General features: G+C 36.5%; 1 protein-coding gene across 30 annotated transcripts in view; it reads right to left on the bottom strand.

Annotated features, from left to right (window-relative positions):
• PTPRD (protein tyrosine phosphatase receptor type D) overlaps positions 1-23,221 on the bottom strand; it is a 2,165,650-nt gene that overhangs the window by 117,178 nt on the left and 2,025,251 nt on the right. For 13 of the 30 annotated variants that reach the window (XM_073228519.1, XM_073228518.1, XM_073228520.1 and 10 more), the window contains 4 exons: positions 18,913-19,003; positions 13,330-13,539; positions 8,985-9,145; positions 3,661-3,672 (listed from right to left, as the gene is read on the bottom strand). In XM_073228519.1, the coding sequence (XP_073084620.1) occupies positions 3,661-3,672; positions 8,985-9,145; positions 13,330-13,539; positions 18,913-19,003 (474 nt within the window). The remainder of the gene's footprint in view (positions 1-3,660; positions 3,673-8,984; positions 9,146-13,329; positions 13,540-18,912; positions 19,004-23,221) is intronic. The other 17 variants (XM_073228523.1, XM_073228529.1, XM_073228530.1 and 14 more) reach the window with 3 other exon arrangements.

Genomic DNA, 23,221 nt, shown 5'->3' with positions numbered 1-23,221 from the left:
TATCTACCAGTTTTATTAAGTTCCCTTGTTTAAGGTATCATTATGCAATGTTAACAAATTTCTACGTAAGGAATTTTTTCATAAAATTTCTTCATCGATTCTTCTTTTCAAATAATCAGAGAGTGGTATCTAGCTACGTCCTTTCATGTTGAATTAGAATAAAGCTCATTTAACAAATGCCTTTTCAAACAGTGCTTTATTCCAAATACTGATTCCAGCAGTCTCTGGGCTGGAGGCGTAATCCCAGGGTCTCACCCCTGTTCAAAGCAAAGGCATTCTTATTTGAGGAAGGGGTGCAGCGGTGTGTAGGAACTCTTTCTTTTTGAGGTGACTGTGGTACAGTTCATTAGTGTTGCTGTGGCAATGGGCTCTCATTCAGTGCCACCCCAGGTCATTCCATGGTTAGCCAGAGGGTTCCTGTTAAATAGCTTTTCTTTCCATCTCTGCTCATCTGTATAAAATAAACCTAACCAGGGGATGAAGGGAAGATGGATGCAAAGGGAAAGTACACTTGATTTGCTCAAGTGCAATCCCTTCGGCAAAATATCACCAGTGGAATGAATTTTCTTGGGTGAGTCCTGTTAGCTTGCTCTCTCAGGACTTTGGATTAACCTGTCTCAGGATTTCCTGTCTCTACCTAAAGGTGTCAGGTCTAGCCTGAGGGTGGAATGCACTGCCAAGTTGTACTACCAATCAAAGGTGAATGGTGAACTTGAGGCATGCCAAGGGTATTGGCAGTTCCAGCTGTACGGAGTAGAAAATGAGAAAGGAAGGAAAGGGGGAGCAGCAAGCTGCTGAGAAAGATACGAACAGGAAGAGAAAGCAGGGCTCCGAAGGCCATGGGAAAGGACACGACGGACCGCTGATGAGAAGAAATGTCACTGTATTTCTGCTGTGGGTATTTGCCTCACAACAAAGGCTCATTTACCCCTGAAGATGCAGAACCTAAATGCACTACTGAAGTGCCACCGAGTGTCAATCCCACATGTAACAAACATATGGTGGGTCTTCTCACTTCGAGTGATCCCAGGCCCTTCTCAGCTCCGGGTGTTTGCATGCATATTGGCACACAGATGCACTTCTTCAGTGATTTGCCACATTTAGGGACTGAAACCCCATCTCCATTACCTTGCAGAGTGCCCTCACTGTCATTTGATAGGATTTTGGAAAGCAGGGGGCAGAGCACGTGGGCAAGGAGCTTCCGCATTCTTGCGTGTACTGTGGTATATACTCCACTGTGGTATATACTCCTTACCTGCTTTTACACTGGGGCCAGGCTCAGTGGCACTGAGACAAAGCGACAGAAAAGAACATTCTCTAAAGACATTATGTCAGTTTATCTGGTAAAACAGAAGCTGAAAACCACATTTTGTGCCCAGATGATTTTCAGAACCCCCAGAACTTGGCATAAAATTACAATTCCTACTTATAATAAATGTGTGTGTATGTGTGCGTCCTGACATAGCAACTACTTTAACAACTAACTTCTCCCTCACTGTATCTGTGCAAATAAAATGACCTCCAAGACCTCAGACTCCAGAAATTTCAGCCAGCTAGGAAAACCAGCTGTTTAAATTTTGTTTCATTTTGTTTAGCTTTGATAATCACAACATTGATAATTCTGGATGCCCATATTCTTATCACACTACTTTTAAACACAGATGCGTTAAGTGGCTGTTTTCTAAACAGAAAGGATTCCTAAGAAACATTTGCATGAGGAAGACTTTGGTCATCTTTGGTAATCATGGTAAGGAGTCTTGAAAAACTGACTTTACCATGGCAACGTAGGAAATGGCATCTAATGGTCTAAATCGGACCCAACATGAACGTAAGTGCTAACATTTTTCCTGGTGAGTTTTCAGAGGTCTCAGTATTCTCATTTTCAACTAGAAAAAAGGAAAGAAGAGTGATAGAAACAGATTTCTGAGTTTTGCCTTGCTGGTTTATTTTCCTCTATTAAGATTACAAAGCCCTGGTGTAAGTTTATTTCTCATGGAGAGAAACAGCTACGAGGTGAAGGAGTTATATGGGTCAAAAGAAAATGGGAGATCACATGACCCCTCAGATAAGACACAAACTATTAATAGTATAAAAACAAGTGACTGTTTGGGATGTGAAGAATATGAGACAAAAATGCTACTCTGTGGTGTAAGGGGTGTTTTATTTTCATTGATTCTCACGTGGCTCTCATCTGGGGTAAAGAAGGCAGCAAGAACTAAGGAATATTGTGGAGAAGACCACATCTATTTACTTAGAATAAAGATATTCAGGCACCTGAGTATTGGGTATAGGTTTTTGGAAGAAAGATGTATTTGTTCCAAATTTCTATTATTAATAGTCAAAGAAATCAGTTCGAACACCAATGATTTGACACCATTAGGGACATGACACCGACTGTGCCACTGCTGGTATCTATCTCCTTGGGTACATCAGCTACCAGACTTCTTCAATTTCTTCACTTAACAAAAGACAGGAAAAGGGCTGGAAGGTGATATCTAAGTCTTGGCCCAACGCTCTCATCCTAACAGAGCTAGAAGGCAGCGACGATGTGGAAAATGTGGAGGATTTTAAAATGGCAAGGCAGATCTCTGAGTATGTTAGGTGGTTCAATGTATTTTGTCATTTAGCTGAGAAAATCTATTTTATATTTGTTTTTCTGCTGGATTACTGGCAACTAGTGGTGTGAAAAAAAAAGACACCCCTTAAGTGGTGATATACTTCCTGACAGTGAAAGTGATGTGTAGCTTGCTGGCTGATTTTAGGGAAAATGATACAGCTGTGGCTCTCAAACATTAGCATGCATTGAATCACGTAGAAGGGCTTGTTATACTGCAGGCTACTGTACCAATGCCCAGAGTCTGTGACTCAGTGGGTGTGGTGGGGGGCAGGGGGCAAGAATTTGTGTTTCTATCAAGTTCCCAGGTGATGATGATGCTACTGCTACTGGTCCAGGGATCAGTCATTGAGAACCCCTGGAATCCAGTTTTGGGAGGAAGGATGTTGGATGAGTACTGAGCTCCTCTTCCTGGCTTAATTTTAATCAGGAATTTTTATCTATCATTATAGATACGGATAGATAGATATAAGTTAGAAAGCTAGAAGCTGAGGTTGGACCAATGATTCAATAATCAGGTAGTATACTGCTTGTACTATTATTATTGATATTATTAAAGGCTGGAAGACATGGAAAATAATTCAGAATTATGTAAGAGTTTTCATGAAGGCACTGCCATCAATATTTGTAGGGTGTGAAAATGCTAGCAGTATTTTTATCCTGAGAGGGGACCTCAGATCAAACATGAAAACGGATCTTCAGTAAAAACAAACAAAACCAAACAAATGGCTTATGGGACACCTCACAGTTCTGTTCTGCAGACACATTAACACAAACAAATGTCCAGTTAACCTTGACTAAAAACAAAACTTAGTCTGGTTTAATACCCTCTAAATTTGACTTTAAATAATCTGTTATTCTTATACAAACTAATTCATTTCCCCAAGAGTCACTTTAATATCAAAACTACTTTATGTATCTAGAATTTGTCCATCTTCCACTTGCCAGTTATTGTTTTATCCAACCTCCACCCTCATCCCCTCAATACTTTCCAAGTCTACCAGGATCTTACTGAGGATTAACGGGGTTTGTTCTCTATTCCTCACCTGTCAGGTTTACTGCTCCATTTTAGTGCAGCAAAAAAGGAAAAAGAGAGGCTGATGTTAGTTGGCCAATGGTAACAAGAGTAACCATGACAACCAAGATTTAAGAAACAGTGCTCACAGGCAGGAACACATGACTGACACACATTAAGAAATGAGAGCATATCAAAATATTTGAAGGCCTCTAATCATGAAGTAAATGGAACCATGAGAGTACCTCCCTAAAAAAAGCATTATTTTTGGTGTGTGTTAATGGCACATTGTTATTCAACAGCCTACAAAATACTGCCACAATTAGTTATATCCCAGAAAGTGTTTGATGTAGAGGTAATTTTTTTTTTTAAGGAAAACATGTCATGAGAAAACTACCAGTGTTCATAATGGGAATACACCATAATCCCATATAAGAAATTTGTTCACTTAAGGTAAAAAATCTTTAGTTAAGAGCTATGTTATTCCTCTAATGATATACAATAAATTGCATTGAACTGCACAAAAATTTTCACAATGGTATAATACACCATGATGTCATAAAGTGGCACAAATGATTTCTTCAAACTCTTTTTGACAAGTAAGGTTATCATCAATCTTTTTTCCAACAAAGGATTAAATACATTTTCAGCTTTGGAAAAAGTAATACTCATCATCATAAATCTACAAAGCATGACCCAGCTGTACAGCTGGGCTAATCTGGAAAGTATTTTATTACCAGCTATGGGTATGACAGATACTTTCCTAGTCAAAGAGGTATTGCTGTCTGTGAACAGGGCTAGCTCACCCTCCTATGATAACTGAAGTTGCTTAAGTAACCATGCTTTTTATGCAGTGAGTATAACCTTTACCTGAAATGAATTAATCTAAACAATCTCCACACTGAGGCAAACTGCCAAGTATTTAGTGAGTTCTCAATTGTGAAAATAAAGGTTGCCAAATCTACCTTAATGCAGATGAAATATATACCCATGTTGTTAAGAGTATCTGACTTTAAGATAATCTAGTCTATCTCCTCTCAAAAATATAAAACCCACATTTAAGTTGTATAAACACACACACACAAAGTGAATAATGAAAATTAAACATACTGGCTAATTCTTTTTATTCTAAATTTTAAAGTGATATACCTGGTATACCAAATTTAAAAAAAATTATATGTTTCTAACTTGCTCATTTTTTATTAATGAGATCATTTGTGAATCAGTTGTAGGAAAATCTATTTCTCTGGATGAAAGAGAACCACTTAGTGAATTATCATTTTTGTATATTAAAAGTCTGTTGAGTATTCAGATGGGCAAATGTGTAGCTAGTGTGTGATTCACTCCCTCTTCGGCAGAAATGTCAGCCTTACCACACACATGTGTATGTATCTGTGACAATATTGAAGTTTGAAGGTTTTTGGTACTCATAAATTTAAATTATAGGCTAAGGGTTTTATCACAGTTCTTCCAGTCAAGATGCAGGTGATATTGCATGGTGGAGCAAGTAAGTGGAGGGCACTGAGTTTGTTTACTACTATTTGACTTGTGTAACACTGATTATTCAATATCCCTCTGTGCCATGCATTCTACTAGGCATAAAGGATACAATGAGAAGTATAATGGAATCCTTGACCTACAGTTTAGAGGGGACAAGAAAGCCAAGAAAATCGGCAAATACAGTAATGTGTCAGGTTCTGTAATACAGATAAGTAGAAAGTGCTTTAAGAGCATACACAAGGGGAACCTAAGGCAGCCTGAAGTGGTAGAGAGGAGAGGGCAAGGGGAAGAACCCAGAAAGGCTTGCTATTCAGTAAGTGGTATCTTAGCTTACTTTTAATTCATATTTGCTTTTTTTCCATAGTACATAACAAATACTCCCCACCCATCTCAACATGCTTTTGCATAGAGTCAGGTGAATATTTCATTTTAAAATATTTTCTATGTAAACGATTGCTGGATAGTTCTAGAACCAATGACTGAAAAGGTTTATGTATGTACAAGGTAGATGAATATCGAGGAATGTTCACTTGCTTTTTGGATTCTTTTACTTTCTGTGGGGGTGATGGGTGAAGGGACACCTGGAGTCATATATAAAAAAAGCATACCTAACCCTGGAGGCAGAAATAATATAGTACTAATTCTATTTTAATGTCCTCAGATTGCAGAACATTATTATTAAAAAGGTTCAAATATTTAGTCTACCTACTTATTTTGTGAATGAGAAAGCCAAGGCTCAGAGTGTCAGCACAGCTTCCTACTCCACTTAGCTAGGCAGGTCTCCGGATTTTTAGTCCAGTGTTTTCTTAAATTCTGCTACCATCTTATCTTTGTAGTTTACATTTTGAAATCATTGCACATATCACATATATAAAATGAAATTAAAAAAAAACAGTACAAGATAATTTCTAACACTGAAGACCTACCAAATATATTTTAATTTTCTGATGGTTCAGAAGCTACTTTAGGGCTCCTACAAAGCTTCAGTGATACTTTTTTGTCATTGATTATCAATGCATTATAGGTTTACAAGTTACTAGATTAAAGACAAAGTCAAATAAATAGACTGCCAGATAAAAGGGCATATTATTTCCATATAAATATAATTAATAAGTCTCAAAGTCTTCTCACACAGTGGGGTAAATATACTTCTTTACATGAATAAACTGTCTATAGGTACAGACCTACTCCTACTGCAATCATTCTTGTTGGCAGTTGCATGTGATAAATGGGATTATCAAGATAATGTGAGGCAACAATATACTCACTCCCAATTCAAAGTGTTATTTGCATACAGGAAGTGAGATACTTTAATAATAATCATAATGATGATGATGATTCATTCAATTCTGAGTCATTACCAATAACCTATGCATAAAATGAAAGGTGCCTAAAAGAGGGATGAAGTATTTATTATATAATTAACTTTGCTCTGAATCCAAGCTATAAAAGACACTATTCATTGACTATAGAAGATTTCCTCTTGAACTGCCTCATGATAATCAAGAAGGACATTGTTGGGTCTACTTGAATTTCAAGTCAGGAATGTTCTTTACTGCTGAAGCAAGCATTTCTATTTCAGAAACGCTTCATGGGCCTTCAGATGGTTAGCTAAATATACTTATCATTCGAGGCTGTGTGCATTTCCCAACAATTGCATTAGACGATGCTTACACATGCACACACTAAAATGTCACTCTATTTTAACAGTCATAAAAATCTTTAAATATGATGCTTCCTTTTGCAAAATTACGAAAAATTATAACTGAGTTGATTTTTTCAAGCATATGCAAATGAAAAAAGGAAAACTAAACTGTAAATCTTTAAAAAATTATCAAGGTCATAATCCTATTTCTACACATTTACATAACTGATTCACAAGTGCTATGCAGATCTCTGTTAAGTGGAATAACTTAATGACATCCAGATATAGTCAAATGAAACACAGCTTAAAAACATATTTTTAAGCATTTTGGAATGCATTTTGTCCATTTTGAGTAATCACAAATATGGTCTAGAAATGCAACTGTTAGCCAGCACTTGTTTTCCAATCTGACTGCCACAGTAGGAGTGATCACCTGAATAAATATTTCACAGAAGCAATTATAATTCTATTTTTGATTTTTTATTATTGAATTCACACCTGATAATAAGCACAGCACATGAACAACAAAGAGTACCAGCTCCTGCTTGGACTCACATATGTTACTGTTGCGGGGCATGCGGGCACCTTGAGTTTCCTGCCTCTACCTCTGACACAAGAGACTCCTTACCATCCACACTTTTAAAATATGGATCAGGATGGGAAGAATGAAACCATCAACTAAGGAGATTTTGGTCTTCAATCACTTGCTTTTACAGCTATTTTATTGTATGGGTAATTGAGTGATGGCAGTAATCAGGAGAAAAATGATGGCTGTTTCTTTCATTCTTTCTAACTCTAAAATAGGATAGGCAATTTAATGGGATATGGTTATGGACTTCTTTGTTTAATTTGTCCTTTCTTCCCCTCAACCCTCTCTTTGCACCGGAACAAAATGGATTACGGCTTCAAAGGAGAAAATTTTTCAAAAGAGAAGGGGCTTGAGGATATTTTTTGAGTCAAGAGAAGAGATTATGAAAAAAAATGGCCATTCCAAGAACATGAGAAGAACATACTTAACCAAGGATTCAGGTAGAAATGAAGAGAGCTATATGGATAGGAAAGAAATCATGGAAATAAGATTATCAGATTAAGCATGTAAGCAAGAATCAAAGTGAAAACATTTTTATCTGATTTTGAAGGTCAAGGTTATGAGGAGGAAGGTGGGGAGAGAAGCAGAGAGAGAGGAGCTGTTTGAGACTGGAGGGAAGAGATAATCTTCACAGGAGCATTCTGAAAGTTGAAGATGAAACAGGAAAATGGAAACAGATTAAGGTTTCATGAAAATAAAATTTGGATTGAAACAAAAGAAAAACTGATATAAAGGAAGACAATTCAGAATGAATGTTTAAGAGAATGTATGATACATATTAATTTCTATAATTTTATATACTTATAATTATCTTTTTTTAAGTCAGAAATGATTTAGGTGAAGAAGAATTACTAATGTCCTCTTTCCAATTGACTGGGCAGTGACCCGGGGGAAAGAATCTTGCTCATATGCAATGGAAGCAAAAATAGGACTGAGTAAGAGTAGAGAGCAGAAAACATGTGCTAGATGTGGATTATCTCTAGTCAAAGACACTAAGATTGATATTTGGGAGTATAAAGACTGCAGCTTTATTTTTTAAAAAAGGAAAATGGTATCTCACATGCTTCTGGGACACGAATGAGAATTCACTTTTAAAGATGTGGAATATGAGTGAGAAAAAAATTTGGGAAGAAGAACATTAATTCCCTTCCTCTTTTTTCCTTCTTTAATATTCAAGTTTTAGGTACTTTTGCTAAGTTTTAAGAAATAGCTACAGGAAAAAACATTCAGCACATTTGCACATTTGACTATAAGTGGACACACTGTGCACTTTTGTAACACTGTCTCAAAAACCGTATTGAAACAGAGGACTCACCTCAAACAATCAAATGCAAGCTTGCATGGAATTACCTGTTTGTGAATGTACTATATGACATGCCATGCAAAACACTCATAATACAGGTAGTAGCTAGGGTCCCTGAATGCTGGGCAACAAATTATACTGAACACTGAATAGATTTTAAACAGGGCAGTCTTTATATTTTGTTCTGACTCTAATGGAAAGATTTTCTAATGCTGAAGTATTTCTAAGATTAACCAGGTAATGACCAAAGGAGGATTACCAAGTCTTCAAAAACAAGGCAGCCCCCAAGACTGCAATAGAAATAGTGGGCAAACCTACCTTTTATAAAGAAGAATAGCTATGACAATGCAGATGATAAAGACCACTGCAAGGACAGGCCCTACAACCCAGATCAAGCCTTCTTCTTCATCTGTGATTGGCTGTGGATCCAGATCCATTGACACAACGGGGTCGGAGTAGGGACTGGTTGCATACATCTTCTGAGGAAAAACAGAGTCTGTGTTAGTTATAAACTAATGGCTTTCTAGTGTGTGTCTTTACTACTAGATGCAGCAAAGAGCCAGGACAGAGTAGATTTGATGGTGTGAAACATCAGTAAAAAAAAAAAAGAGGAGGTGAGGGAAATGAGAGGGGTGATGCATTTATAATTTATAGAGTGAAGTATTTATAATAAAACCATTTTTGATGGTATAAATTACTCCATATATACTTTTCTCAGTGAGATCTGTTTGTAGCATATTAAATGATCTTATGAAGTTAGTAACCAGTCACAAAATGTTCCTTGAACATTTAACATTGTGCCAATGCACTATGTGCTATGTGAAAATCAACAGAAATATTAGTTCCTCAGGACATTATTACCCAGATAAGGAGACCACATTTTTAAATAGTAAGCATTTATAGAACAAAATGTCAATATTTTATTAAATGTTAAATTTTGTAAGTGATCCTTAGTACTCTGTATTAGCTAGAAAATGAAGGACAAACAATGGAAAAAGTCTACGACCTCAAAAAAGAAGTCCAATGTTCAAATTATAGAGGCAAGATGATACAGCCTTCTAGAACACAGAAGTTCTAGAACTTAAAAGAATTTATCAGTTCCCATTTAATTTTATTATAGTTACTTCTTAGAGGTTGGTATGATTGTTCCCAATAGATAACTTGCTACAGAGAAAAGGGAACCCTTCTACATTCTTGGTGGGAATATAAATTGGTACTGCCATTACGGAAAACAGTATGTTGGTTCCTCAAAACATTAAAAATAGAACTATCATATGAGCCAATAATCCTGTTTCTGTACATATATGCAAAGGAAATAAAACCACTATCTCAAAGAGATATCTGCAGACTTGTGTTCATTGTAGCATTAATCACAGTATCTAAGACATGGGCAAAACCTAAGTATCCTTCAGTGGATGGATGAAGAGAATGTGATACACACACACATATAAATAATGGTCAGCCATAAAAAGAAAGAAAATCCTGCCATTTGTGATAACATGGATTAATCTGGAGGGCATTATTTAAGTGAATTAAACCAGACAGACAGAGACAAATACTGTATGATAATCACTTATGTGTGAAATCTAAAGAAAAAAAAAAAAGAAAGAAAAAAGACAAGATGATTCTATAGAACCAGAAATGAGAATTGCATTGCCAGGGGCTAGAGGGCAATGAGGGGGGAAAATGAGTTGTATGTAGGTCAAAGGGTACAAACCTTCAGTTATAAGTTCTAAGGATCTGATGGACTGCATGGTAACTATAGTAAATAATATGGTATTATATACTTGAAAGTTGCTGAGGGTAGATCTTAAGTAGTCTCACAACACACACAAAAAAGAGTTAACTGTGAGATGATGGACGTGTTGTTTATCTTGACCTTGGTAGTCACTCCACAATGGATATGAACATCAAGTAATCATGTTATGCACTTTAAATATACACAGAATTTTGTCAGTTTTTCCTCAATAAAGTTGAGAAAAAAATATGTAAGTTACTTGGTGAAGGGATGGGCTGAATATCTATGAATATTGTTACAACATCCTGTTTTGTTCTATCCTATTTTCGGCCACACTGTTCTCTTGACTCTACCCCCTTTTAAGGTCCAAGCTTTTCATTTTCCAGTTGACACCAGTCCACATCCACAGGCTGCCGCCTCATCTGTCCTACCACTCCCTTAGGTCTTCTCACTCCAGCACCACTGCTGATCCTATTCCTTTATTTGCTAAATCTGTCATTATTCAGTGTAGGGCATATATTCTGAATTAATGTATGACAAGCTCAACCTGGATTAAGTAGTAAATCTGGAGAACACATGCCCCACTAAATGTTTGTATGTTGTTTTTCCTTCCCATTTTCCTTACAGTGCATAGGAAAAGGACTGACTTGATTTTCAGGTTTTCTAATGCATCAGAAGAAGATAAAAAATCAGTATATTTCCCACCTTACGTTCTCAGAAACAGCCAAAAAAGAAAAGAAGATATGTGCAGTGTAAGGAATTACACAAAGCACTTGGCGAAGACACTAAATATCCAAGAAATGTGATTCTTTATGTAAGTATAGTTATTTTTTTTGGTTTATACTTTCCCCTTTTCATTTTGTACGTCACACTAAAATTGCTTAGTAGACAACTGTAAGGAAAACTCACTGATTCCAAGTTCTTTACCCAGGGCCTTTGAGATAATCTTGGTCAGCCAGGACAGAAAGAAAGCAGAGGCTTTCCCAAAGTGCATAGATCCCCAACCCAAATCAGGAAACAGAAACAAGGGAATGAAGAGAAAAGAAAAACAAACCATAAAAAAATACCAGCTTCAGGAAAAGTGTAATTCGCTCAGGGTATGGGAGTAAGAGAGAAGATCTCATCTTTGGTCATTCTAAGCCAGTTCTCTGATATTCCTAATAGGAGGCAATGGAGTGGGGAAAGCTAGTGTCTGGGGAGAAGAAGGGGTGAGAGTTTCTCTATGCCAATTATCAGTCTAATATTGGTGAGGTTAGGCACTTTGTTAACAATCACTTATGAAAATTTGAGGCTTATAAGAAGATTATACCACTGCTAATATTACACAAGTTGGATGCTAGTATACAAGTCTTTTCTACATAATAGATACTGGCCTGAAAACACATAGGAAACACCAAGGACATGCTGTTAGCTTTGAGAGTAATGTTAAAAAAGATGGAGAAAAGGGGCACTTCAGATAATATATTTGGAAAAAAATCCTACTTGTACAATTAATGGAAAAGTGAAATGACATACTAGGGAAAAGGGTAGACTTTTCATCAGTGGTGATACCTTTAACATTAGTGGAAACATTTGGGAGATACTAGAAACTAGAGGTTCTCACATGGAATAATCAGCCTGCAACGATCTAATAGGATCACTCTGCCAAATTTTCTCATCTACCTCAATGATCTAAATGTGCTTTCTGAAATGTCTTAGAGTCATTTTCTATCTACAAGTCATTTTAAAAAGAAAAAGAAAAGGAAAAGATGATTTCCAACATTTCATTCCCTTGATGTTCTGTCTTAAAACCTTGAACTAGAAAGAGAAAGCATATCCATGAATTAACATTCCAGGAAGCCCATCACTTTGTTTTCAAATGACATTCTGTGCACAAAGGTAAACCAGGCAGAAAGCTGCCTTTGTGTTTTGATTTTCCACAGGGGAATTCCTTCAGTCATTTGAAGAGAAGCCCCACTGCACATGCTAACACCTGTTGTAGAAAATCTTCAATACACCTTGGGCTTCTTAATACGGGAAAGGATGGGCTCAACTGAGTTGCCAAGCCTGTCATCTGTAGGCTGCTATTACACAGACACAGTGCAGAATATGTATATTAAATGTTGATGTGAACTGCCACCTCAAAACCCATCACCCTTCCCATCTACAATTTCTTTCCCTCTCTCTTTTTTTAGACATTCAAAGCCATTGAAGCATAAAACAGCATAAGAGCAAGATGAATTACATAAAAGACGACAACTCATTATTTAAAGTACTTTAAGAATTCTCTGTTTTATTGAATTATTTTCTAACTTTCTTGCTTTTCACTGATAAAGTCACTGGTAAATTGCTATAATTAAAGAAGCCGGCTGCGCTTGCCTTTTCCTAGACAGAACTTCCCCATGAATCTGGGTAGAGAGCACTGTGGGCTCACAGGCAGTTAAAGGCGAATGAGATGCAATAACCCCCATCAATATTTTCACATATCTGGAAATACAGTATGCTTTATTGCAGAGTTGTTATTTCCTACTGTAACCCCAGAGGGCTAATGTCTATTAGGTATTATGCAAGACTTTTTTCTTTTTTTTTTGAGGATGGTTATTTTAAAAGGATGAGGAAGGAGATTTGTAAGCAGTGAGGGCTACCACCCTCCTACTGATATGTGTCACATTGACAGTCTCGAGAACCATGCCTATTATTTTAGCACTTCATACAGAAGTGCCCCTTAACTCCCCATCATTAGAGACATGGTCTTGTCTGTAATGAAATCTCAAGAGCATTTCTCAGCAATGTTCAAAGAGTAGGCATCCTGTTATTACATATAAGTTAATGATGGCTCATGAGGAATAATTAAGATGGATATACATAGGTATCCCCAAATAACGGTATTTTGGTGAAAATATCTAAGAATCGCATAGGAAATGGATATTATCACAGTGAACTTACAGACTCTGTGTGCTCCATCACTGCTAACACAAAGAAGACATATTCTTGACCACTTTGGAGTTGCTTGTTCGTAAATCCACCATAATGTTTGTCATCCCCCAGAGTGAACTCAGTGGGAAGGACATCAAAGTGAGCGGCAATATATGGCTTTAATTCAACTTCTCTTCCATATCGGACACTTCTACGCTTCCTAGATATCTCTTTAAGCAGCTTAAGGAAAGAAAGTGGGAAACAGAGAAGGAAATGTAAACAATAATCATCCATCTTAATGACAGTTTAATGGTAGGAATTAATTCAGGACTGGGAAAAACCCGACTATAATTTGTTCACATTTCATGTAGCATCTCAACATCACTAAGTATCAGTTCTTGCAAATGCCTCTCTTGCTGTGAAGGTAAGACACTGGACTGCTATTACAAGGCCCAGACTAGAAACACAGGGCAAGTAGGTCCTTTACTGGTAACTCACACTGTCCACCCGAATGAAATCCTCTCAAAGGGAAAAGTACATTATAACTTTTTAAGAAAAAAGGTCAACTTGATTCACAAAAGCCTACTATGCAAGTTTTATTATTATTTTTATTTATTAAATGTGTAGTAACTCAGGGCCAACTAAACGTTCAAATATGACCAACATTTTGGAGAGGTTAGTAGCATTTTAGATTGTTTTTAGTAATGAGATCATTTATGTGATGCATATTCCCTCAAATCAGCAGAAATAGAACCCAAGGACCAATTTTCAATGGACATATATAGAGTAGACATTGTTACTCATTTAACAGTTTCTGGCTTGACTTGGCTCCTTGAACCATCTGGGGTATGATTCCTCACATGTATCAATGCATCAATTTTTTCTGGAGAAGTTAGTTTTCTTGCCAGGTGATACAGGCAGGGTAGATAAAAATTCATTTTTAATATTACCCTGAAGAAAACAAACATATGCATGTATATACAAATCCTTCATGTATTTCTAAAAGCAAAAAGTAGAAATTATGTTTCAATGCTCTTTGCATTAATCCTTTTATTAGGAGAAACTCATGTTAATGATATATTATGACAACTGATTTGAAGTTAGCTTTGTCTTCTCTCATTAAACATTGGTACTTCATTGGGTTTAATGGAAAAAAGTTCACAGCAGTCTGGGATGGCTTTTGACGTAAGGGGCCACTTAACTGGTTTTTTGGAGAGAATTATGATTGAATTTGTTTTAATATCTGTGTAGAAAAGACTATGTATCCGAGGGAAAACTGGCAAATGGATTGAAATCTGCCTTCAGCTTGATGTATACAGTTAAGGCTTTTATGGAACATTATGGTAACATTATTTGCTACTCTTGTTTTCATAAATGGGAATGATCTAGTAAAAACAAAACAGTGGTATCTCCTTAGTAGAATGAGACCCTAGTATAACAAGGCCAGGCTTCTGCGATAATGACAGCTGTATATTGTATATATAGCAAACACTAAGTCCTTGTGTTAGAGACCTGATGGTGCACAACAGTTTATTCACACAGTTGTAAATGTGCTCTACTGGTCAAATGGTAATCTAAAAATGTGTATTTTCTATATAATCAATACTCTTGATTGTACAGATAATCTGTGCCCACATTATATTTGAATAATATTTAATTGATAACCTCAAATTATCTGTGAAATTTGAGTTTACTGATGTGGTTAAAATTACATGAAATATAAGCACGTTCATGAACACTACAATAGACTGGCCATAACCTGTTTGGCACATTTCAACCATCTGATGACAAATTCAGGTAGGCTGGTCAATTATGCACCAACCGGGTAGTAATGAGGCAAAGCCATAAACTTAACATTTCTGCTGTCAAATTTAGTTTACTTAATAATGATGATAATGATAGTAATAGCTAATATTTATTAAGCACTTAACTAGGTGCTGGGCACTGTTCTCAAGAGCCTAAATCTGTACTAGTTTTTTTACTTCTTACAATAACCCTTCCTTATAAAGTAGGTTACTATTATCCCAATTTTATAAATGAGGAAACTGAGGCATAATAGAAAATGGCAACATATAATTGGACTTGGTGAAATAAAATGAAAATACACATATTTTTTTCACCCATATCCTTGTTTGCTTAATGGTTATACATATTAAGCAAACACGAATGCAACATTTAAGCTAAACTGATAATCTAAAATTGTTCTAACTCAGTCTATACTTAGACATAATTTTGTACATCTGCTTTAATTAAAACTAATGGATGTGTACCTAACTTTCCTTTTCTGGATTCTTTTAACATGTTATTTAAAAAGAAATTCTGATGCCAAATATTTAATACTATACTCGAAAAGTCACTACAAAAATTATTCTTGATATGCAGTAAATGCTGGGCCATTACTTTAAGAAGGACAAACATGCTACAGATATGCTGAGCAGCTTTTGGAAGCTGGTTAATCAGAAACACTTACCATCAGATGTTTATGTGACTAAGTCCCTCTCTTTTACATCATTGATCTAACCCTACCTTGATTTTATTCATATTTCAGATGTAGGCAACTCTCATAATTCATCCCCATCACTGTCATCCACATGAGTACCTTTTACTAGGGTTTCTTTAGAAGACAGAGGGGGTACTTTAGAATGAAGTACTTGAGGGTTTGTGTGCTCCTTAGATCCAATGCAGTCATTCATTAAGGTCAAACCTGGAACATCAACTCTGTCCCTGCAGGCTGGTCTAATCTCTGTGGGATGCTTCCTGTGTTATACTTTAAGTGGGTCAAGTGTGCTCAGATGACACTGAAGTTTCCAGTATGTTAAAGTTATAACCACAAACGACCACATTATTTTATAGCAAGCCTTTGAAGTATGAAGCAATAAAAAGCTTATGATATATTATAAGACCTGCCCTGAATTAAATATTACTAACATTTTAGGAGTCATTCTGTCCAAAATTCATTTTGACCATCAATTTCTGCTCTTCTCAGTCCAACCTTGACAAGGTGAGTTCTAGTCTATGAATTTATTATATGGAGATTATCCCCCAACAAAGAATAAATGAGTTCAGAAGATAATATTAAGACTGACTCTGTTTAGAGAGTCTCTTCCCACTTTTTTATGAGCCTAGATATGAGCCATACATGTGGAAATCACCTTAGGCTACCATTCTGTTTGATAATATGGTTTCAAATATTTGAACTGTAGGCCTTTCTAAAAAATCACTCGGTCAAATACATTTAAGAAAGGAATACCGCTTTGCCAAACTTGGCAGTACCAAGCTAAATATAACATTACTACAATGCTTTTATTGTCCATAGTAGAAAAAAAAAAACTACATAGAGATCAGAAACTGGATCAGTTAGCATAAAGTGAGGCCACAGCCTACTTGCATTTGTTCCCCTCCACAGTGGTTACAGGATGTATTATAGGTAATTCAGAAGATACATCAAGGGCTTTAGTTTTTTATCAGAAATAATTTTCATTTTCCAGTCAATGCATATCTTATTTCTTCCACCATTAATTCTACAATGTGGTCTCAATTATATCAGTAAGAAAAGTGGGAAATAACCCATCCTGACCCCAAAATTTTGTATTAATAAATGTTCTTTATCAAACTATTATACAGATTAATGCACCACAACTTGTGGGATGATTAAAATGACCCTTTGTTATAGGAATCAGCAGCACAGACTCATAGAATTTAATTGCAGGAAAGTTCAATGTCATATAGCTCTATACTTTAATCCATTAGCATTGCTGTGCATGTTATAGGTTAAAACCTGGCTGTAAAAGAAAATCAGCTTCCTAGTACTACCAAATGGCTCTACTTCTAAAGGAAGCTTATTATTTAAAAGCACTTGGTGTCATTTTTGGCTGGAATCACAATTCCTTGAAAACTTTTTTTTACAATAGGTAGAAAGATTCATAGATTCTAAGTTGCTTTTACATTTTAAATCCAACCGAATTCTGTAATTCAGCTAATTAAAATCATAAAGAATATCTAGGATTAACTGATTAGTCAGTTGCAAGCAGAAGCATCCCTTGCTTCAAAATATTTATAAAAGACCAACAGATTATTTTGCATATTCAGATGAAAGATTACTATTCCTCTCACATCATAGCCAAATTTGCTTCTTTATTTTTATTAGAAAAAATACATAAAACTTGTAACACTCATTATTGAAATGGTGTCTCATTTTATACCCCTCCAAAGCTCGTCTAGATGGTGACACAAAAGCATAGTCCTAACCTTGAGCCCATTCCCCCTCTGAACTCGATCAAGTCTAAGATAGATTGAGTGATGAACCATACTTGTAGAGATGACATACGTCTGCCAAAAGAGACTAACAGCCCTTATCTATCAGATCACAGTCTCCTTAGTGCAGTCATGTATGAAATAAACATCACTTCCCTGTAATGGTGTTAGGGGATTTCTGCTTTTCCCTGCTCTGTTTGCACTAATTTGAGATAGAGAAAAATACCTAGAAATAACAGACTGGGCTACAGGATCTGGCCTAAGCTGTAAATAAACCTAAAAAATTAAAATCTCCTATTTCCCTAAATGGGGGAAATTTTTATTTGCCTCTGAACTGATTCAAAATAGCACCATGTTAAAATGGCAAAATCTCTTTGTGTTTTTCAAAATGTGAACTGTAGCCTTTAACTTGTGATTCTCTGGGGATGGGGTTTCAACACTTCTGGTAACGGTTTTCTCCTCTAAGCAGAAGTATGTAATGTAATAATTCAGTTTTATTCATCATACTATGTATTCACTTAAAAAAGTGTTCTTTTTGCAAAAACATCATTAGTTAAAATGCAACTACTATTGTAAGATTTTAGAAATTAAAATCATACTATTTAGAAGCATAGCAAAATGTTTGGAGTTTACATGATGGGTATATGGTGTTTATTAAAAAATCCTTTCAATTTTGCTGAATGTTTAAAATCTTCACAATAAAATGTAGAGGGAAAATTTCAACATTTAAAAAAGTTTAGTATTTGTTTAAAAATATTTAGTATTTGCTTTGTTTTTTGTTTTATAGCTCTTGCCTGGCTCAAAACTCTGTGATTTGTTTTGTTTGCATTTAAATGCATTTTTGATTCTGAAATCCTACAGAATATAGAACAAGAGAATATGTGTTAATCAGACGATTCTATGTGAAACTGGTCAAAAACACATACTAGGTCAGATGTTGAACTCCGGTGCAAATTGCAATGTAGCATTTACAACAGCCTCAGCTTCCATTGCACTAACGAAGTAGACCTTGGAATTCATAACAACAGTGATTAATTCTTTACTGACAATTCACTTCACCTTCCACACCTCAGCATCATGTTTTACAAGGAACAAGGGGCAAAATATTAAAGTTAACAAAGATTAGATATGTTGTAAGCTTTATTGCAGCCTAATGTCTTTTAATTAAAGCAAACAGCTCTTTGTTGGGGTCCCTAGAGGTTAACTCGTCCACAGCACTGAGCCATCGCACCAGCCAGCTGACCAGCCAGCCATGCAGAAGTCAGCATCTGGATCAGACGCTCAAAGGTTTCCACAGATAGGAGGAGGATGCTTAATGAATTAAATAACTACTGAAAGGCACAGCCAACACATAGTTACCTCATCTAATTCCATCTCATCTGGGCTCTCCCATGGCTTGATAAATTTCCCACGAGATTTCTTCAAAGGCACAATTATTATGTAGTAACCTCTGCACAAGAATGGATAAACAAAAATAAGGTTAGTTCAGATGGAAAAGAAAATGGATATATCCTTAAATCTTCCACAGACCAGTGATTGAGACTAAAGGCAAATTATGGCTATGGCGTGACATGTCCATCAATGACAAATAACCACCTGTTTGTTCAGTTTCAAAAACAACATGGATAGACATTTATGTGTGACTCCAATGATCTTGTATGGTAATATCATCATGGTTGACTGCTTTTTATTAGGTATCAAAAGCAGAGTGGGAACAAAAGACCCTGGTGCTGGACACATACAATGCTGGTATATTGAATCTACCATCACAAGCTGCTAAACCAAATATTTTCTATGACATCAGTTTGCAAAAGGATATTTTTTTGAAAAGGAGATGCATAATAAAAATTAATTTTAGTTGCTCTACATTGCTAATTATCAGGGAAATGCAAATTAAAACCACAGTGGGATATCACCTCACACCAGTTAGGATGGCCACTACTCAAAAAACAACAAATTCTGGCAACGATGTAGAAAAATGGGGACCCTTCTACACTGTTGGTGGGAAAGTAAATTGATGCAACTACTTTGGAAAGCAGTATGGAGGTTCTTCAAAACACTAAAAATAGAAATACCATTTGACCCAGGAATTCCACTTCTAGGAATTTACCCAAAGAAAACAAGATCCCAGATTCAAAAAGACATATGCACCCCTCTGTTTATCACAGCATTACTTACAATAGCCAAGATATGGAAGCAACCTAAGTGTCCATCAGTAGATGAATAGATACAGAAGATGTGGTAAATATACACAATGAAATATTACTCAGCCATAAGAAGAAAACAAATCCTACCATTTGCAACAACATGGGTAAATCTAGAAGGTATTATGCTCAGTGAAATAAGCCAGGTGGAGAAAGACAAGTACAAATGATTTCATTCATTTGTGGAGCATAACAACAAAGCAAAAACTAAAGGAACAAAACAGCAGTAGACTCACAGATTCCAAGGAGGGACTAGTGGTTACCAAAGGGAAGGGGTGGGGATGGTAGTTGTGGAGGGAGGGAGAAGGGGATTAAGAGGCATTATGACTAACACACATAATGTAGGGAGGTCACAGGGAAGGCAATATAGCACAGAGAAGACAAGTAGTGACTCTATAGCATCAAACATACTACGCTGATGGACAATGACTGCATTGGGGTGTGTGGGGGGGACTTGATAATATGGGTGAATGTAGTAACCACAATGTTGCTCATGTAAACCTTAATAAGATTGTGTATCAATGATACCATAATAAAAATAAAAAAAAATAGTCTTAGCTTATACAAATGTTTATGTTATTGATGATGGTGATTTTATTTATATGTCCCTAAAATACTTTGGAGAAATAATTAAAAGCATAAAAAATACTCATAATCTCACAATTATTTGCAGATATAAAAGCTCCCCTCTTCTTCTAGTGTCAAACTGCAAACCTTAAAGTAAGTACTGAAGCAGTTTGGAGACAATCATCACTACCTAAGGGCCTTCAAGATAGATCTCAGTATAATACATCTATAGGAAGAGAAAAGTAATTGAGCCCTCACATTGAGAATGATCAATGAAAATTTAGGTGCTGTACAAAGGTGTCTGTCCACAGATATGGGACATATTTAAATTTGTTTTGTAAAAAATGTATGCCCTGCTCTTATATTCATGGCTTGGGACTATGCTCATACTGATTTTTCATTGTAACTATACAAAGACTTTGAGTATAGGTATATAACAATAGCTAATGCATTGATCACTTCCTACTTCTCAGGTATTCTATTAAATGCATGATCTCATTTTGCCTTGTCAAAAATTCTATGACAGGAAACAGACAAAAGAAAATCCAGAGAGACTAAATCATTACCCAAGTTAAAACAGACAGTAAGGGGATACAAATTTATATGTATCTTAACCTTGGAAATAGTCTGGCTTTTTGTTTGTTTCATTTACTCTGTATCATAAAGTACTCTTGAAGGACTCCATAAATTTCATGGAGATTTACTGTGAAAATCAACACACACACACACACACACACAAACATAGACCCTTTTAAAAGAGAAGGCTGCCATACAGGTAAAGAGATTCTATTACATTACATATGTCAGAGACCACTAGCACACACAGGAAGGCTTCTTTCTACTTATTTCAAAGCAAAACCTGTGGACCACTCAGGAATCCCTCTGTGATAAAGAACTCTGCCTCCATAAACAGCATCTAGAGCTGCACTGTCCAGACTGGTAGCCACTAGCCCCTTATAGCCATTGAGCACTTGAAATGTGGCTAGTCTGAACTGCGATGCACTCTAAGGGTGAAACACCCTGGGTTTCAAAAGCTTAGTATGCAAAAATGAAGGTAAAATATCTCAGTGATAATTTTTAAATATTGATCATTGTTAAAATGATAATATTCTGGACATACTGGTTAAAAATGTAATTAAAATTAATTTCATCTTTTTTTGGTACTTTTGTACAGTTGTTTTTGTGAAGTTGACAATTGTTTGAAAATTTAATATTTCACATGTGGCTTTCATTTACATTCAAACAGTGCCATTCTAGAGCATTCCGGTGAGGAATGTGGCATCTGGAGAAGTATCTGACCCAGAATTTGGATTCTGTTAGTAATGTACTATGTGACCTTGGACTGACCATGTAACATCCCCGAACCTCAGTTTATATTCTGAAAAATGAGAATAAATAATATCAAATTGTTATTCTGGGGAAATAAGCAAATGAATATACAGTTCTTAGCACCGTGTGTGGCAGGCAGCATTAGATGGACAGAAATTCTGTTGGCTGGTGCTGACCGCAGGGGCAGAGGTCTCGGCTACCTTATTCAGCGGCGCATGGGGACATTCCCTGGGACATAGTTGAAGAACTTGTCAAACTTTTTCTCCCTAATCGAGCATTCAAGTCAAACCAGACAACTAAAACCCTCTCTCCACGGTGCCCTGAGCAACTAAATCAAGAAACTCACGGAATCACATCGCATAGCTATTTTCTTTCCTACCAATACTCAGGATGATCAAGGAGGGTGAGAAGAGCTGGAGTGTGTGAGAGAGGCCAATATCTTCTATTTTATGATCCAGAGTGAGCTTCCTCCTTTTCCTGTCTTCCTACCACCTGAAGGATTTGCCAAACAAGTCCATCATGTTAAATGAGAAGGGAAAAGAATGACAGGGGCTGCAACTGAGAGTACAAAATAACACCGCAGATGGGCTTGATAAACACACTTATCAGGGCACCTCTTGTTTTTCACTACCCAACTGCACAAAGTCAGGACAGAATATCTTTGCCTAAAGTCATGACACCACACATTTTCAGAGAGCTTCCATTGTCCTCATTCACTATCTTGTAAATCAAATTTAGGCTGATGAATTCTATTAATTTTTCTTCTGCTTTCATATGAGTGCCACTCTGTAAATGCAAGAAGAATCCATTCTTTCTTCTGCACTCTGCCCAACCATTCATTTTACTCATGGCTTGGATAAGAATTGAACAGCCCTCCCATAGCAATTCATTAACAGTGTGGCCAGACAGCCATAGCCTTTTCTGTCCATTGAAATCTAAAGCATTCATCTAGAGCTGTCAAAGTGGAGCCTGCTTTAAAGCAGGTCTCACTCATTGAAAGAAACGGGACATTAAGATTTTGGAGCATGGTATTATAGGAAGTCTTGCCTGGGTCTAAATCCATACATTTCAACTGTGTTCTCTGCAACAGTGGCTCTGTAAACATCCATGCCTCTGCCTTTCCTGAAACCTAGGTTTCCCCTGAGGATACTGCTTCCCTCACAGACTTCTCATGTGGTAGCTGTTTATTCATCATTCTCCTCTGTCCACGAACCTCTTCAGAATTCCCATTTCTCTTACTGAAGATTTCTTTTTCTTTTTCTCTTTCTTTCTTCAGGGTTAACAGTCTTTCTTTTCTGCCAAACTCTGATGTCGCTTTGGGTGATTTCAGTGCTCAGAAAGCTGGTCCACGCACCACCTAGGCTCTTGGATTCCTGAACGCCTTCTTTCCAAGGCGTATACCCTCTACTCTGCCTTATATGGAACCTATGTTTGCCTTTCTCTGTGCCTGAAGGCAGCTTGAGAAACAGTGCACAGAATGGCTCCACGAATTCATACTCAGGAAGCTCAGACAGGCCTTCATCACTGCCCGGCAATCCTACCACCAGTTACCTAGTCTTTCCATTTCC

This window comes from Manis javanica, chromosome 2, assembly GCF_040802235.1.
Source record: "Manis javanica isolate MJ-LG chromosome 2, MJ_LKY, whole genome shotgun sequence".
Taxonomy (NCBI): Eukaryota; Metazoa; Chordata; class Mammalia; order Pholidota; family Manidae; genus Manis; species Manis javanica.
This window is presented reverse-complemented; position numbering and strand designations above follow the sequence as displayed.